The following is a 16,848-nucleotide window of genomic DNA, read 5'->3' on the forward strand; positions in this document are numbered from 1 at the left end:
ATACCGGTTTTCAGATATACTGTAATTGGGTAAGCTCTAAACCTTAAAAATTTAGGGATGAAGCTGACATGTGTTCATTATCAGTTAATCGTACGTTTAAGAAAACTGTGAAAAATAGGCCCACTTTCTAGTTTCCTAAAACCCAAGCGTCTTCAAGTCTCACAGTCATAAACCCCCAAACTCAATTTGCTCAAACACAAGACAAAGAAAAGCAGCACAAGTGAGGTGTCCTCCATAATGTTTACAACTAGTGCTAACAAGCTAATGTTTGCATGCTCACACAGTAACTGCAAATGGTGAATTGGTGACTTATAGCTTAGCTTAGCTAAACATTAGCATATTAGCATCACTATGAGCATGTTAGCATTTAGCTCAAAAACCCCTAAAGAGCTGCTAGCATAGCTTAGCTGTAGACTCTTTCGGTTTATTGCACAAAAAGAGTTTAAACAGCCATTCGATTATTACTTTAGGTACCTTCACCAATGAGGTGTTCATGCGTTCCCGTATGGTGGTTTGTTGGTTTGTAACCAAGATTACAAAAAAACTACTGAGCAGATTTCCACGGAACTTTGATGGTGGATGGGTCTCAGCCCAGAATAGACCCAATTACATTTTAGTGGGGATTGGCAATTTTTTTCCTCTCCTTTCAACATTGCATTTTCTTGCCATTTTCCTTAATTTCTCTGAGAATAATACATGCATATTGATGGAAAAAAAACAAAAAACAAGCCAATTGAGGTGGCTGGGATCTGTGAGTGATTGCTTTGATGTGGCTACTACATGTGGTGGTTTTAAATCATGGTCAAGCAGTTCAAATGTAGAGTGATGCAGGACTGTCAAGTTTGATATTGGATTTTGATTGAATTAAAGGAGACTGTTGGTCCGTGGTGGATTTATGCACTCTCTGTCTTTCTAGTTGCAGATAAGATTTCAGAGTTTTTTGATAGTATATTCATCAAAGGTTCAGAAGCTTTTAACTATTTTCAGACGTGAAACCAGGTCAATCAATGCATTAAGAAGGCGCAAAATGTTTCTTTCCATTTTAGCATCTCTGAGCGCCAAACAAAGGTTGACTGAATCTTACTGTCTTTGTGCTTGACGTTCTTGACTGAAAACAGAACAGATACTTTATAAAAGGCGTCTGAAGTTCTGGTGTGAAACTGTATGTCTGAATCCGTTAAGGTCAAAGCCATCGCTATTGCACTACACACACTGTTAATCCATGCAGGTTAGCCAAGCGCAGAGCTACATTGATTTCTGCGTTCAAACCCATACATCAGCGCCACTTGTTAAATCACAAACACCCATTTAAGTGACCACCTTAAATGGAAACTAATAGCTCGTAAAGTAATGAGAGAACCTACTGGCTATTTAGAACCAAATATGGGCATTTGCCTTACTGGGCTGCATGTAAGAGTACACGCGTTTCACATGCATGTGTGTGTGTGTGTGCGTGCTGTTGAGGTCAGAGAGACAGGCAGATTTAGGCTACTGTAAACACTGCCAGTCGCTTCATTAAATCGGTCTGTCTCCTCTATCTAAACACTGCCGCTGTACCATCTGTGGCCAGCTGGTCGGCTAAAAAGCCCCGCCAGAGCTGATCATCAACGGGATCATTAGCTGGATAATCAACTGAACTGTCTAACTCTCTCTAATATTTACCGTGCAGCTGTTTACCATAAACATATTTGCAGAAATGAATATATAGCCAGTAAGCACTGTGTATAAATGTCTGGAGGGATGAGATTTGGCACACTGTGGTGTATGGAAGGGATCCTTAAAACATTTTCCTGGGTATTTGATGCATGGATTTAGAAGATTTAACTACTCGTCCTCCACTTTTTTTATGAAAATAGAGATGTCTTCATGTTCCTCTTGTAATTGACTTGTTCTCTTTTCTCCCTGTCCTTCAGCTCTAGGCAGCAGCCCGGCACACCAGCACCGCAACCCACCCAGTGTGCAGGCGTGTCTGAATCGTGCGAACGGTGGGACGACTTACAAGAGCAGGGGAGGCGTCAATGGAACAGGCACTGGCAACAGGCCGCCCTCGCTGTCTAAACCACAAGGTACATAATGACAACTCACAACAATCCAGCCTAACGCTGGAGAGTGGGAGGGTCAGTTGACACAATCGTATCGGTCTATGATTCATGTGTGGAGTCGGTGAGAAGGGTGTCGGCACGCACGTGCTAATTGTCTCAGAGTGACCTTTCACCTAGAGTGACGTGGTTCTTTAGAATTAATAGTGTGTTAAACACCAATGGTTAAAAAGTAGTTCATACTCTGAGTAGTGTTTGAGAAGAATGCTTTGCTATTTTACTTTAGTATTATTTAAATGTCAGTGGTTTTACTTGTGGTTGAGTAATAGTTCAGTGATGTGACTGTTCTTCAGAGACGCAATGTATCCAATAAATTCAGCCATGCCTGAGGATTTACACTTTGCCTGCGGTGGTGGAGAAAGTATTTAGATCTTTTGCTTAGGTAAAAGTGGCACACTGTGAGAAATGCTCTGGTACAGGTAACGTTATTATAAATGTTATATATTATATCTTTACATTATTATTGCCCAGTCAAAAATATAAAAGCAGGATTTCACCGTTTAGATGGAGAGTAAAGCGAAACTTTCACGATGCTCCCTTTGTCCAACCAATAGCCCTAACCAAATGATTACAAATATTAAATTGGTGAAGTTACCCTTTAAGAAGCTGAAACCATGAAATGTTTGGACACGATGCATTCAAAATTACCGAAACAATACATTTTGTGTCAATCAGTTTACCAGCTGATAATGTCAGCTGTACTTGTTTATACTGTTGTATGGTTTAATTAATAACATAACATCATATTTCATAACCTCTTCATTTGTCTCATACTTGGGTATGCATCACACCATGTAATCTGCGCAGTCCCTTTTAAAATGATAAATGAGTACTAAATACAATTTGAATCGGTATCTAAACCATTTATCTGCATTCTTGTAGCCAGCAGAGCAAGGAGCCAATGAAAATCCAGAAATCGAGACAAAAAAACAAGACTCAAGCAGGCGCAGGTTCGGAGAGGAGAGCACGGCCACAGAGCAGATCCCTGAGTAGTGTTTGAGAAGAATACTTTGTTATTTTACTTCTGTCTTATTTTGATATTAGTGGTTTTACTAGTGGTTGAGTAATAGTTCAGTGATGTAACTGTGCTCGTACTTTTCGTACAGATTGTCAGCACTCTTTCCGCCACTGCTAATTACTTTGGGGGTCCAAGCATTCTCAGTCCACCTCAAGGAGAGTGAAAACAGGAATAGAGTTACATAAGATGTCCCAGGATCAGTGAACCCTGTGCCTCGTTCCTCTTTTTATTTGCACTGAGTAAATCATTGTACACAGATAAGACAAGAGACAGAGACTCCATTCTCTCTGCTGCTAATAATCATCCTGGAACTTCAAGTCCTAACACATGACTTGTGAGTCGAGTGAAACTGATTGATTACTCTGTGCTGAGCTGGGTAACTTGTTTGTCACATTTAGGACGTTGACAGCTCAGTGTCCTGTGCGCGTGGGGTCATTTGACATAGCTTATACCGCCCCCCTCAGGTCCAACTCCACATTGCAGCGACATATTCCCTAATGAGTGAAATCAAAGCAAACGTCCAGTGTCCAAGGTAGTCACTAACTTTTCCTCTGGCTTCTCCTCCAGTGCCTCCAAAGCCACCACATCTCCAGAGCCCGGTGACAGAGCTCACGTCCCCACTGGGCCGCTTGCAGAAACCATCGCTTAGACCGGTCATGGAGGACAGAGGAGGAGGAGGAGGAGGAGGGGAAAGAGGAAGAGGGGCTGTGAACAGGGAGAAAGTCAGGGAGAAACCCTCCAAAGTGTTAGACCTCATCAGCCGCTTTGAGGAGAACAGGTAGGTGCACTTTACCCGCTGGTGTGTGTGTGTGTGTGTGTGCGTGTGTGTGTGTGTGTGTGTGTGTGTGCGTGCGTGTGTGCATGTGTGTGTGTGTGTGTGTGTGTGTGTGTTTATGTGTGTGTGTGTGTGTGTGTGTGTGTGTTTATGTGTTTATGTGTGTGTGTGTGTGTGCGTGTGTGTGTGTGTGTGAGAGCGATCAGGAAAATATGCTTTGAAGCAGTTGATTTTGTCTGGTTTTTGTGAGGAATTGCTCGTTTCATTCAATCTATTGTGCACAGTTATCCAGTGAAAGTGGACATTCAGTATTGAAGTTATGCTGTGTCCAGCATGACGGGGTTCATCCTGACAGATACGAACCACGTCACTTAATAGTTTTTGTAACAAAAAAACGACCTCATTCAGGCAGTTGCAACCCCGCGGTGACGGAAAAACCTCTCTGTCTTTCCTAACGTTTCCTATGCCGGTTATTTCAAGGATTAAAAGCAGAAGTCCTCTCGATCAAAGTAACCAGCCTGACTCATTGGTAGTAGCACAGACGAGCGCCGTAGACAGAACAAGCCCAGATTAGCCCGTGCTCGACAGGCCAAGCGTTAGCAGAGGGGATGAAAGGAGATTTACACAAGCAAGGGGGAAACGCGGCTCCTCATTCAGTTGTGGACCAGTGCTGGGAGATGAAACCCCGGAGACCGAGGTAAGATCCCTCACACTATCTTTAATATGTCTGCTTTGATCGTGAGGCCTCGTTGTGGTCATGTAAGCATTCTGTCGGCTTCTACGCAAACTCTTCCCAGCAGAATCTACTAAATCTAATGCTGGCTTCCAAGTGTGTCTCCCCCCCCCCTTTTTCCAGGTCGTGTTAGTAAGATTTGAATGCTGCAGCCTTGTCTGTGCGAGGGAGGCCGGTTGAAAGTGTTGGAAAGGCACAACAATGGTGCCCTTGTCCCCGCCGGACAACTGCTCATACAGTAGAGCCAAAGAAAAAATGCAAGCAGTGGCATGCCTGCTTGGATCTCCCTCAGTATCATCAGTCTGTAGCCTCTTATTTTGGATCTCTGCAAACAGAATTACAAAATCCGAGCAGGATCCGGCACCCTTTCATCGCACGTTCTCGCGTTGAGGTCCTTGCGAGGTTAATCAGAGCAAACGGGTGCATCTTTTTCATCCAGACTCTGCGGGGGCTGGGGGGGGGATTAGCCCTCCAGTGGCCTCGGTACAGAAAAAAAAAAAAAAAAGAGAAAGGCCCGCAGCTTCCGAGAAACAGAATTAGCCTACTAATATACTAATCTGGTTCACATGGCACTAAAGGCACCTTAGAGGACTGCCACATGGCAAGTGGAGCCGCTCTTAACTCTTGTCTCGTTCTGCTCGCTTTAAAACACTGTCATGCACTGATACACTTGGTGTGTTATGGATATGCAAAGAGGAACTGTTCCGTGCACCTTCCTACACACTGCGAGGTGAACCGTGCGTGTGTGCTTTTTCTTATCTAGTAGTACGAAACAATGTCTTCCAATCACGGCGTTATTTAGTCCTGCTCTGAGGGGGTTCGACGGCATTGTCTCCAATACAGGCACCTGAGGTGGCCGACAGCCCAGAAGTGATTCATCCGTGGAGTGTTTCACCAGCCTGTTGTTGTTCCTCTATTTATACATACTTCCTGTTTCAATCGGACAGCGACAGTTGTTGCGACAGCGGACGACTGAAGCTAATGAGCACCTGCTCGGCCGATGGGTTTTTTTTCATGGGTTTTCATTTTTGTGTAGGTTATCTAGTTTCTTTTCTGCTAGACAAGGCGATGCTTTGACACCCGGAAGTGTCTTTTATGGCCAGTTTTGCGACCGAGTTGGGATCAGCGAGCCGAGCTAAGATACAGCAGCTACTGGAGGCTTCTGCTGGCTGCAAACCCGGAGGGTAATTTACAGGGAAACAGCTGGACCCTCTGCCGGTACAGGATGTGGAGCAGATGAATGGTGACATTGTACATCCATGTGTGTGTGTGTGTGTGTGTGTGTCTGTGCGTGTTAATCTAGCTTCCATTCCTCCGCTGTATATCAAAACGTCTTGTGCAAACTGTTTTTTCCATTTCATTCATGCTCAGGCAAAGAAGGGAAGAGACGTTCCAGCACAATATATAATGTGGGTTCTCCTTGGAAGTAGGACAGGATCTGTCCTTGGGGAGCAGTGTTGTACCTCTCCCCCTCCTCCTGTCCTGCTCATTACTGTACTTCCATTCCTCCTCTGCTCATCCACGCACACACACACACACACACACACACACACTTCCTCTGCACTACACCAGCTCTCAGCAGCCTCATAAGACAGAAAGAAGTTTGTGCATCGCCACAGTTTTATTTTTAACTCTCACACTCGCATGCAGAAGCTCTCTGCTTACCGTCAGGTCTCACACTCCCTAATCAACGTGCCGAAGAGACTCCTGCAATCTATCTTGTCTCTCTGTGCTCTTGCCGTACTGACCGACTTCCTCCTTTGCCCTTTCCTCTGTTCCACCAGCAACACAGAGACCAAGAGAGACAGCTCGCCGCTGAAACAGATCAGCAAGTCAAACAACTGCAGCCCAGCTCACCGCGCCCACCAGAAGCAGAGCGAGACCGGGGGGACTCAGGAGAACGACTCCACCGTACCGGCTGCGCCGCAGGATGCTCACAAGCCGGCGTCTAACGGGGTGGTAGCCCAGATGGAGCAGGACAAGGAGAAGGAGGAGAGGAACAGTGAGAGCGTGAGGATAGAGACTGCCGGGCTGGTGAACGGAGATATGGGGGACGGGAGCGCAGAGCAGCGCGATGATCATTCACCTCCACACACGGACAGGACTGGTAGAGAAAGCCTTACTAAGAATGAGGACAGTGGAACAGAAAGTGAGCACCGGAACGGAGAAGGGAGCACAGACCAGAAGGTACGTGCATGTCTGCTTTGTTAGAGTGTATTTACATCCTCTGTGTCATATATTTAAAGCCGTCTCGTTGCTCTGCAGTCTCAGGTATTCTCAGATCTCAAACCTTCAGCAATGATTTACGTTCTGAGCTGTAAGTGAAATTAAATGGGTTACTCTAACGCTGTAAGGGTAGAGTTACAGGAGTGTATGCGTGCGTCTCAGAGGGGCTATTATCTGCGAAGGCCAAGCAGATGTCCAACGCTCGAGCAGCTGAGTTTGTGCTTCAGTGAACTCCCTGCTGGTGACTGTGGATTAAAAAATATCTCAGGTTCAGATCAATCTCTGTCTTCTCCCCTGCTCAAAACAACCACAGTCTCTCTGGCATCGGAGAGGAACAACAGATATCTTCACTGGTGCTGTGGCCCTGACAGAGAGCTCTGTCAAGTTCAAACTTACCGTTGGTGGTGAACCTGAGTGTTCTTTTTCTGGTCAAGACCAGTCAGTGAAGCTGTGTGACCAGTTTTCGAATCAGATTGTTTTTGCTGTTTGTGGAATTATCTTGAGTTAACATAGAGTTCTCCTCTTTGTGTCAGTTGTTAGAAAACAACATCTTAAATACTCTGTTCAGCTGGGTTTTTGGGCCTTTGACAGTAGTGGATCAACTACATGAATACCAATAAAACCACGTGGAAATAGTCCACTACAAGTTAGTGAGCACTGATCACGTTCATGCAGCAGAACCAAAGATTTCCTTGTCTCGGCGCCTGCATTACCCACAATTCATCTCAACTTCCAAAAGTTTGAGCGGGGATTTCGCAGTGTTATGCTTGTGGCAGCTAATGTAACCACATCACTCCACAGACTGCAGTCATCAGACGCAGCCAGCGCTGAATCAGGACAGTTATCAGACTTCACACAGAATCTCCAAAGGGGCACAAGATATAATTGATAGGGTCATGAGATGATTAACAAGAGAGGAAAGAAAAAAAAGAAGACATTCTGCAACTCAGAATTGTTTTTATCGATATTAAATTTAAATACGAATTTTAGAAGTGAAGTTATTATTTTTTTGCTCTCGTTGGGGCCCAAGCAGTTATTTAATTGAAACCATCTAAGAGGTTTCACTTTTGGGTGGAACTGCTAACGGCTCAAAGACATCTGAAAGAGGCCCCAGTTACATACAATCGCAGTTCCTTTTCTGTCAAAACGATTAGGAACAACTGGTTCAGACGTTAGAGATACATTCGCTTTTAAGAGCTCATGAGCCATTTCTTTATTCGTGTGTTTGTTGTTGAAAAGAATTCGTCAAATGTAGGTGTCCAATGAATGCAGTCAAATAAAAAGAGCAGTATTTCCTGTACCCGAGTAAAAGTTCATGTCACACTGTAGCACTCAAATGCATGTCCAGATATTTCTCTACTGATCAGTGTTTTACTTGAGGACCACAATGAACTGCATTTGTCTTACTCTGTAACATGGTGTGCCTGGGAAAAAGAAAATACGTCCCACAAACTCAGCAGAGAAGTGGCAACGTTGACAAATGAATTATGTGGAAATGAATGATGTGCTCTTGGGATACTTGGACCCAAGGAGAGAGGAAGATACTTGTTCCTTGCAGTTGCATGGTGCGGAAATATTCTGCTGCCGTGGTCGTTGTCACGTCAAACGCCCGATCAGTATGCGTGATGTTTTTTAAGTAGATTCTGAGGCTACGCTTTGTCACACTGATCGCCCTTTCACACAGACCCCTGTCAGACATGTTTGTGTCTTTGTTTGATTAAGAGTCATTTCCCTTATTCTGTATTTTCATTTCCTGTTCTGAGAGCCTCAGTTTGGCCACAGTCTAGCCCACCATCGGCCCAGTGTTGTGGACACACGTGTCGGTGTTACATGCCGCTGTCAGCTGTGTGTAACAACTAACAGCACATGCCTGAGCTCGAACAGCAGAGGAGTCATTGAGGCGTTGAACCTGAGTCAGTACAAGTAAATGGACAATATGTAGAAAATGCAACATGTCGTTCCTCAGCTATTCACTCCCTGATGGCTGTTGTAAAAGAAGTACGGTGCCTTTATATCAGTGACCTGAACCAAACAGGAACTTGCAAAGGGTCACATATAAAATGACAATGATGTGGGAATATAATGCTGACCTCAGATTCATGCAATACGGACCGTTTATACCACACTTCTGCATTATTATATATTTTTTTTAGCTCCAGCCAGTGTCTCAGAAGAGCTCATATGGTCCCATTTTCCTTTAAGCCTTCGGTGACAATACCAATTACTCACCACTAGAGAAGTATGAGAGTGGAAAAGGTCATTGTGCAAGACTGTGAGGCGGTGCGGCTGTCTTCCTTGCCCAACAGAATAAGATCACTTTCGCACCTCGCTAAGTCACTAATGAGCAGAAGTTGTATAAGATCACCACACGTGTAACAACTCACAGTGATGTACCCTCTGTTCTCAGGAGACAAATGAACAGAAGCTGTTCAAGATCGCCAGCGAGCTCTTGCACACAGAGAAGGCCTACGTGGCGAGACTTAATCTGCTGGACCAGGTGAGGAACTCAGAGAGAGCTCCGGTTCACTTCTGTTTTGTTTTGTTTTTTTCGTTTACATTGCACGGGAGGAGAATCTTCGCATGACAGCACCAAGAAACTGAACTAACTTGAGCTCATTCCCTTACATGCCACTTATCGTTTCTATGTTGTGCGCGGCTCTTCAGGTGTTCTGTCTTAAGCTAATGGAGGAGGCGAATAAAGGGACATTCCCTGTGGAGGTGGTGAAGAACATCTTCTCCAACATCTCCTCCATCCACACCTTCCACAGCCAGTTTCTGCTTCCGGACCTGGAGAAACGCATGGGAGAATGGTGAGCTTCGGCGGGAATGAAATGTGAATGAATGCAGCAGAGTTCTGAATCACAGCATTCGGCTGCATTCACATTCTCTCTTTGTACTGAACCAACGCTCTGGAGCGCCGGAGCAACGACTTCAGGTCTAACAAGCCCTGCCTTCCCCCTCTCCCTCCCTGCAGGGCGTCCACACCTCGCATCGGAGACATCCTGCAGAAACTCACACCCTTCCTCAAGATGTACGCAGAGTACGTGAAGAATTTCGACAAGGCCATGGAGCTGCTGAAACAGTGGACTGATCGTTCGCCTCAATTCAAGGCCATCATTCAGGAGATACAGGTACCGCCAACCAAAGTCCGCTCCGGATAAATGCATTTATCACTGTATAAGCATATTTCATTTGCACAAATTTGCTAAAAAATGTAGAAAGTGAGCTAATACTGCTTTTTGGTTCCGTTAAATCTGGGCAGAGTCAAGAGGCCTGCGGCTTCCTGACACTTCAGCATCACATGCTCGAGCCCGTGCAGAGAGTCCCTCGCTACGAGATGCTGCTCAAAGACTATCTGAAGAAGCTGCCTGAGGACGACTCCGACCGACGAGATGCAGAAAGTAAGTCGGAAATGCCTTAAACTCCAAGGAGCCATTATTATTTCAATCAGCCTGTCTTAAGGTAACCCGTCTTTTTCCCCCCCCAGAATCGTTAGAAATCATCGCCACAGCCGCTACTCACTCCAACAGCGCCATACGGAAATCTGTAAGTACAGAAATCTCAAACCAAGACGGAATCTCTCCGACTCATCGAAACCTGACTAAAATGAAATGTCCCATCCTCATTTAGGAGAATCTGAAGAAGCTGATAGAGATATACGAGATGCTGGGCGAGGAGGAGGACATCGTTAACCCCTCTAACGAGTTCATCAAGGAGGGCCAAATCCTGAAGCTGGCAGCCAGGAACACCTCAGCCATGGAGCGGTACCTCTTCCTGGTGAGAGAAAACCGTCAGGCACAAAAACGCCTTCTTATCTAATGAAGGACGCTGCAGGGAAATATGCTGTAGCGAGACTTCCCCTGCACAAGTCAATTGAAACAAGTGAATCATTTGGAGCCGGGAACACCTCCACGTGAGGATACACCAGGGGCACATGAACGAATCTCTCAATTACTGAGATTGCCAGATGATGTGATTACGTCGCGGCTGTTTCTTATTAGCTTCGGGTTGAATGTCTCCCGTCCGTGTAGTTCGCGTTGCCCGCTGTGCGCAGGACAGCGCCCACTGGCAGAAAAACAGTGCCTGCTAGAGTAGCGCTGATCTATTCTCACACATGTTCTGCCTTCACTAAAGCGTCTTGTGTTCCTTTCGCTGCCAGTTCAACCACATGCTGCTGTACTGCGTGCCCAAATTCAGTCTGGGGGGGACGAAGTACACCGTTCGGACGCGGATTGGCATCGACGGCATGAAGGTCCTGGAGACGATCAATGAGGATTACCCTCATACTTTCCAGGTGTCGGGGAAGGAGAGGACACTGGAGCTACAGGCCAGGTACAGTTCACTCCACGCAAAGTGCAACAAGAGGTCATTTTAAGAGACACCCCACTCCCTCTCCTGTCTCTGGTCAGCTCTGTCGTGTTTTCAGCTTCCAGTTAGCTTCACTTTTATCGTGGATGGAGGCATAAATTATGCAAATGTAGGACACAGTGATGAAGAGTGATGTCAAGAAGTCACAGAGAGAAGTGTTCTTGTTGGCGCAGACTTTAGAGGTCTTTAAGTTCAAGACCTTTCACACGCACAAGAACAAAAAATATACAAAAAAAAACAAAACACAATAGGTCTCCTTTAAACATTTTTAATTTCTCAGGTTCACCTGCTGGATACAAGATGTCTCCTTCTTTACTATGAAGTCCATTCTCAGTGTGTGTGTGTGCACTGGGGGCTTCAAGTTTCCACATCACACTTGTGTATGATGAACATTGGACCAGGACTAGCTTACCAACTATTGGTGATGTCACAAATCATGCTCGCAGGCCCGCCTCTTAAAAATCTGATTTTCAGTGAGATCAGGGAGAATTTACACTTTTTAGCAAATAAAAAGTGAAACCGTCCGTCTAGCGTCAAACCCTGCACATCCATCATTCTACACAGCGAGGCTTAAATATTCAACTGTAGGAACGAGAGGAAAAAGCACATTTTTGACTGCGGTTTGACTTTTAACCAAGCTAGATTTTTCCCATGGGTAGCTTTGCTGTAGTTCAACTTCTTCCAGTGTGAAGTTATGTAAGCTTGCAGAGCTATCCTTTCAAATAGCTTCCCACTGATAATCTGCACCACATACTGTATAATTTCAGTATGGACGACCACCACAGCACACCCAAGCTCCGTATTTAAATCCTGTAAATCTCTAAATAAACTCTTTGGCCGCGGCTAACTGCTATGTTGGTGTGACATAAAGTTCAGGTTTAATCATTCGCAGTGTCTTAACGCTTATTCTGGCTTTGTGTTTTTCCCCTGCAGCTCAGAGCAAGACAAGGCAGACTGGATTAAGGTACATACAGGACATATAGGACATTATTTTCGCATTTTATTGTGTGTGAAGGTAATGTGAAGTGACTCACACGTGTGTTTTATTTTATTTATTTATTTTTTTATCCGTCAGGCTTTCCAGGCGACCATTGAGATTTTCCAACAAAAAAATGAATCATTCAAAAACGCCTTGAAAGACGTGGAGGAAGTGTCTGTAAGTGTCACATCACAGTTGTACACACGAATGAGCTGTCGAAATCCATTGTGCACCGTCATAATGAGCCTGTGTTTTTTACTCGACTACAGAATGCAGAGCTGGGGAAGCGAGCCCCTCGCTGGATCCGCGACAACGAAGTGACGATGTGTATGAAGTGTAAAGAGCCCTTCAACGCTCTGACACGGCGGAGACACCACTGCAGAGCCTGCGGCTACGTAAGTCATCTTGATGGTGTCGTGTCATGCATAATGTATGTGCGGGAGGTGAATGAGAGCGCATCAGTCACTGGTACAACAGGGAACTTTTACTCATTCAGAGCTCACAACTGCAGTTCAGACGAGAGAAAACGTAGAATTTGAAACACCAAGAAATAACATTTTTCTACCTTGATTAGTTTTTACAGGAAATCTCAGATACTGATCAGCAGGGTTGAGTCAGATTAGTTCTAAATGTAGTCAGTTACTGATTACAGATTACATCGTTATACATATTAGTAAAGTAATCCATCGGATTTTTTCTTTAAACATCTAAAAATAACTGTCAAATCAACCCTTTTACCCTTAAAAACAGTTTAAAAAACTAAATAAATCAAATTTAAACTCACTCTGAACAAAACTGAGAGGATTAGTGCAATCAAAAATGTAATCAAGTACTCTTTGACAATGCATCTATAATATAATTACATTTTTCCAAATTGAATCTAGCTACTTATTTTTGTAATCCGATTACATAATCCCATTGTTTTGCATGTAATCCTTTATTACCCAACCCTGTTTGTGACAAACTTGTAGATTTCGCTGCTGTTGAAGTTTTTACTTTATCAACTACCTGAAACACATTCAGGGAAATATGGTTCACATGTGGGCTTCAAGTCAGAAAAATCCATTGCTCTTCCGGGTTAGAGTTGCTGTCCTTCAAGGAATTCACATGGACATTTAAAGTTTCAAGACACAGACCCTGTAGCAGAAATGTCCCTGACTCAACTTTGAGTCTGGCAAGGGACATTTGTTGCACATCATCCCCCACCAGTCACAGGCAAAATTCCCCTAAATGTTTTCCATAGGTAAATAACGTATTATTTAAAAAAAGAAACAAAATGTCTACTGACTTAAAAATAGTCACGGTGAACTAAACGATGCGTAAAGATAACTTCCTGTGACAGTTTTGGTAAGCATGTGCTGTATATTTATTGCTCTTCTCTTCCTCTTTATTACAGGTGGTGTGCTGGAAGTGTTCAGACAATAAGGTGGCGCTGGAATATGACAACAACAAGACGAACAAAGTCTGCAGAGACTGCTTCCTAATCCTGACTGGTGAAAGGGTAGCTGAGGGCAAAAAGAAGGGCATCCTAGAGGTAAACAGGATGTGCTGATACAGACAGAAATCTGTTGCTCTAGATAAAGAGATAACCGACCTAGAAATAAATTAGTGAAGTAGTGTTGCCTTGCTGATTTTGTCCTCATTTGCCGCGGTCTTCTTCCCACCGTGCAGATCGAGGCGGCTCAGTTCTCAGGCAGCAGCATCATGTGTGGCTTCCTGCAGTACTGTGAGAAGAACAAGCCGTGGCAGAAGGTGTGGTGCGTCATCCCCGAGAAGGAGTGCCTGGTGCTCTATCTCTATGGCGCTCCGCAGGTAAAACGCCGAGACAGGAATCGAAAAATGTGAACACCAGCATTCGTATAGAATGCATTATATTTTTTTGATTTTTATGTATAATATTTTATTTGCATAAAACTCATCAACTCCCATGACAATCTGTTCATCCCTCAGGACGTGAAGGCCCAGTCTAGCATTCCCCTCCTGGGCTACACTGTGGACGACAGCGCCCGGCCCACAGACGGTCAGGCAACCTTCCGCCTCTCTCAGTCCAAGTCCATCCACAATTTTGCTGCTGAAAGTGAGGAGCTCAAGCAGCGCTGGCTGAAGGTGATCCGGGTGGCAGTGACGGGAGAGGTGCCCGAATGCCCCCCGACCAACGGCAGCAATGCCACCCTGACGGACAACAACAACACACAGGAGGCGAGCACTGATAGCTCATAAGGTGCCGGCTGAAGGATGCTCAAGGAAGACAATATGTGCAGAACTGTGCTGCACGCACAATATACAAATGCACTTTCTCCATGCTGTCCTTAAATCTGAATCTTAACGACAAAGTGGAACAAAATCAGTGCTGGATAAGCTGCCTTTCCTTGCCACTCTCCTGTTTCCCACTTTCTTCATGGATTTTCTCAGCTAGAGCTGTGCTGGATTACTAAAAGACTTGTCTGGTACAGTCAACACTAGAGCAAAGGGGCCTCAGGATTGATTGACTTCACACAAACAGGCACTATTAAAGACAGCCCAAACATCATCTTGAGCCAGTGGACTACAACGGACTTGTGCAGCGCCCTTTACAGGATGTGAATCAAAGCAAAAGGACGGTCTGCTGCCAAAACGAAGTTTGCTGGTGCTGAAACTCAACTCTGTGTACCTGTACAGTATAAATGTTTTGTTTTTCAAAAAGGAAAAATTGTTGTTTTCATGTACAGAAATCAGTTTGAATCTTTGTTTTGATAATATAGAAAACATCTAAGTATGATATAAAGTATTTACAGTATTCCTGTTTTCCTTTGCTTGAGAAGATGGTTCCGAAAGTGGGAAAACTGATGATGTGGTTGGTAATGATTATCTCATCTCCCGCTCTAGTCACTCAGTGAAAATACATCAAGTCTAATCAAACTCTGGATGCATGTTGGCTGATCTGTGTATGTTTGCAAATCTATGAAGCGAAGGAACTCATTTATAAATCAGTGTGACCATAGCAGAAAAGGATGAGTCGAGTTGGTTGAGTTTTAAATACCAGCTTCTTATGGCGCTATATGGGAGGGCGATATGGAACTGGACTGGCAATACACGTTGTAATATCCTAAATTTCTGTAAGTTATAGAAAAAATGTAAATGTTTTTGGCTCATTCAGAAATGCCTGACAAATCAAGGTGCTTCATCATCTTGACGCAAATTCCTTACAGTCCATTACTAGTCAGTCCATTGGACACACTGGTAACCAGAGCTATAAACATACACTCCGGTAATTATTGTCATTAAGATTGGACAATTATTTAAGAGATTTCTTTGAAAAAAAACAACAACAAAAAACAACAAAATTGGAGCAGCATTCACCTGAACCTCAAACGGTCCCATTTCCTTAGTTAGGAAGTCGTTCTTTCGACCTCGGCATGTTGATTGGCTTTTAAGTCCATGTGGAAATAACATGGAGGTTCCACTTTTTTAACTAATCTAGGTCAACATTTACAACTCAAAACCATATTATAAGTGTGTGAGCAAATGTTTGATATCTAATATATGAATTTATAAAACATTCTAGCCATAAAGTGAACATTTACTTTCATCTGCTGGGTTTCTGCACATGTCAAAATATTTTGCCACTTTCAGAGTTGTTGCTCCAATTTGAGGGGGCCCTTACACCTCAGCAACTTTAATTAATCCAACATCATATAAATGCACAGTTTAGACATTGTACATCTGTTTTCACAGCTTGAGTCTTTCTCTCCGAGACCAGTAAACCAACTTCCATGTCAAAAACCAATAGAGTAGCCCTTTAATTATAAGTAGAAACAGTATAAAAGCTTCTCAAATATCTATGGTCTCACAACATGTATCGTCACACATCACCCAACCCTGGGGCCCAGGCAGTGCTGTTAGTATTAAAACTGAGTGTTTGTTAAAAGCTCGTCCAGCACAGGACAACCTTGGTTCACGTGGGAAGAGATGAGCGGGGATCATCGTTGTCTTCATGTGCCAGGGTTTTTTTATTTTAGATGCAAATGCAGCACAATCAGTTCTAGCGAAGCTGGTGCGAGAAATGTAAAATGTGTTTTTAATGCTGTAATTAATTTGTATTATTTAAAGTAATTTATAGAGTATGATGACAAGCATGATCTGTTAAAAGTAGCACAGTCGTTCCCCTCACTGTCAGCTATGAAGTGCGGTAGATAGATGTTATTTTTCTTTCCGAGAGCAAATGTTTTTCCACTAACCCATCAAAGATGTCACCTCGGTCCTTCAGCGCGACAACAACCGGTCACTGCGCTGGACGGACCATGTTCATTCCCTCTCCGTGCTCGATGCTGGTGCTCTCCTGAATCTCACCCCCTACTTCACTATTCAACATAATAAAACAAGAGCACAAAACCTTCCTGTCTGTAAGATCTGAATGTATATCCAGATTTTTTTTTTTTATGTGTGCTCTCATCCCCACCCTAAAGGCTTGAGAATCTACGCACTTTACAGTCTTATAAAGTGTACCTTCAAAGAAAATAAAACCAGATTAAATATGATTTATGTCAAGCGAGCTTGTTTGTAATGTTACTGCTTGAATGGCTTTTACTTAAAATGTCCTACCAAAACCAGCATGACAGTTCTGGTCACATGAGTCATTGTGATTCTACTTTCACAAAGAAATGTCTTGTT

At 44.0% G+C, this 16,848-nt stretch overlaps 1 protein-coding gene across 6 annotated transcripts in view; it reads left to right on the forward strand.

Annotated features, from left to right (window-relative positions):
• fgd4a (FYVE, RhoGEF and PH domain containing 4a) overlaps positions 1 to 16,725 on the forward strand; it is a 57,304-nt gene extending 40,579 nt beyond the window's left edge. For 4 of the 6 annotated variants that reach the window (XM_030427024.1, XM_030427025.1, XM_030427026.1 and 1 more), the window contains exons 3-18: positions 1,914 to 2,066; positions 3,685 to 3,895; positions 6,410 to 6,812; positions 9,259 to 9,348; positions 9,516 to 9,661; positions 9,826 to 9,982; positions 10,114 to 10,252; positions 10,339 to 10,397; positions 10,482 to 10,628; positions 11,011 to 11,183; positions 12,153 to 12,183; positions 12,295 to 12,375; positions 12,468 to 12,593; positions 13,595 to 13,732; positions 13,870 to 14,010; positions 14,149 to 16,725. In XM_030427024.1, coding sequence (XP_030282884.1) covers positions 1,914 to 2,066; positions 3,685 to 3,895; positions 6,410 to 6,812; positions 9,259 to 9,348; positions 9,516 to 9,661; positions 9,826 to 9,982; positions 10,114 to 10,252; positions 10,339 to 10,397; positions 10,482 to 10,628; positions 11,011 to 11,183; positions 12,153 to 12,183; positions 12,295 to 12,375; positions 12,468 to 12,593; positions 13,595 to 13,732; positions 13,870 to 14,010; positions 14,149 to 14,418 — 2,465 coding nt within the window. In that variant the 3' untranslated portion in view covers positions 14,419 to 16,725. Of the gene's footprint in view, positions 1 to 1,913; positions 2,067 to 3,684; positions 3,896 to 4,298; positions 4,590 to 5,571; positions 5,869 to 6,409; positions 6,813 to 9,258; positions 9,349 to 9,515; positions 9,662 to 9,825; positions 9,983 to 10,113; positions 10,253 to 10,338; positions 10,398 to 10,481; positions 10,629 to 11,010; positions 11,184 to 12,152; positions 12,184 to 12,294; positions 12,376 to 12,467; positions 12,594 to 13,594; positions 13,733 to 13,869; positions 14,011 to 14,148 lie in introns of those variants that run through there. The other 2 variants (XM_030427027.1, XM_030427028.1) reach the window with 2 other exon arrangements.
• Positions 16,726 to 16,848: the final 123 nt, after the last annotated feature.

The sequence above is a fragment of the Sparus aurata genome, chromosome 8 (assembly GCF_900880675.1).
Source record: "Sparus aurata chromosome 8, fSpaAur1.1, whole genome shotgun sequence".
Lineage (NCBI taxonomy): Eukaryota > Metazoa > Chordata > Actinopteri > Spariformes > Sparidae > Sparus > Sparus aurata.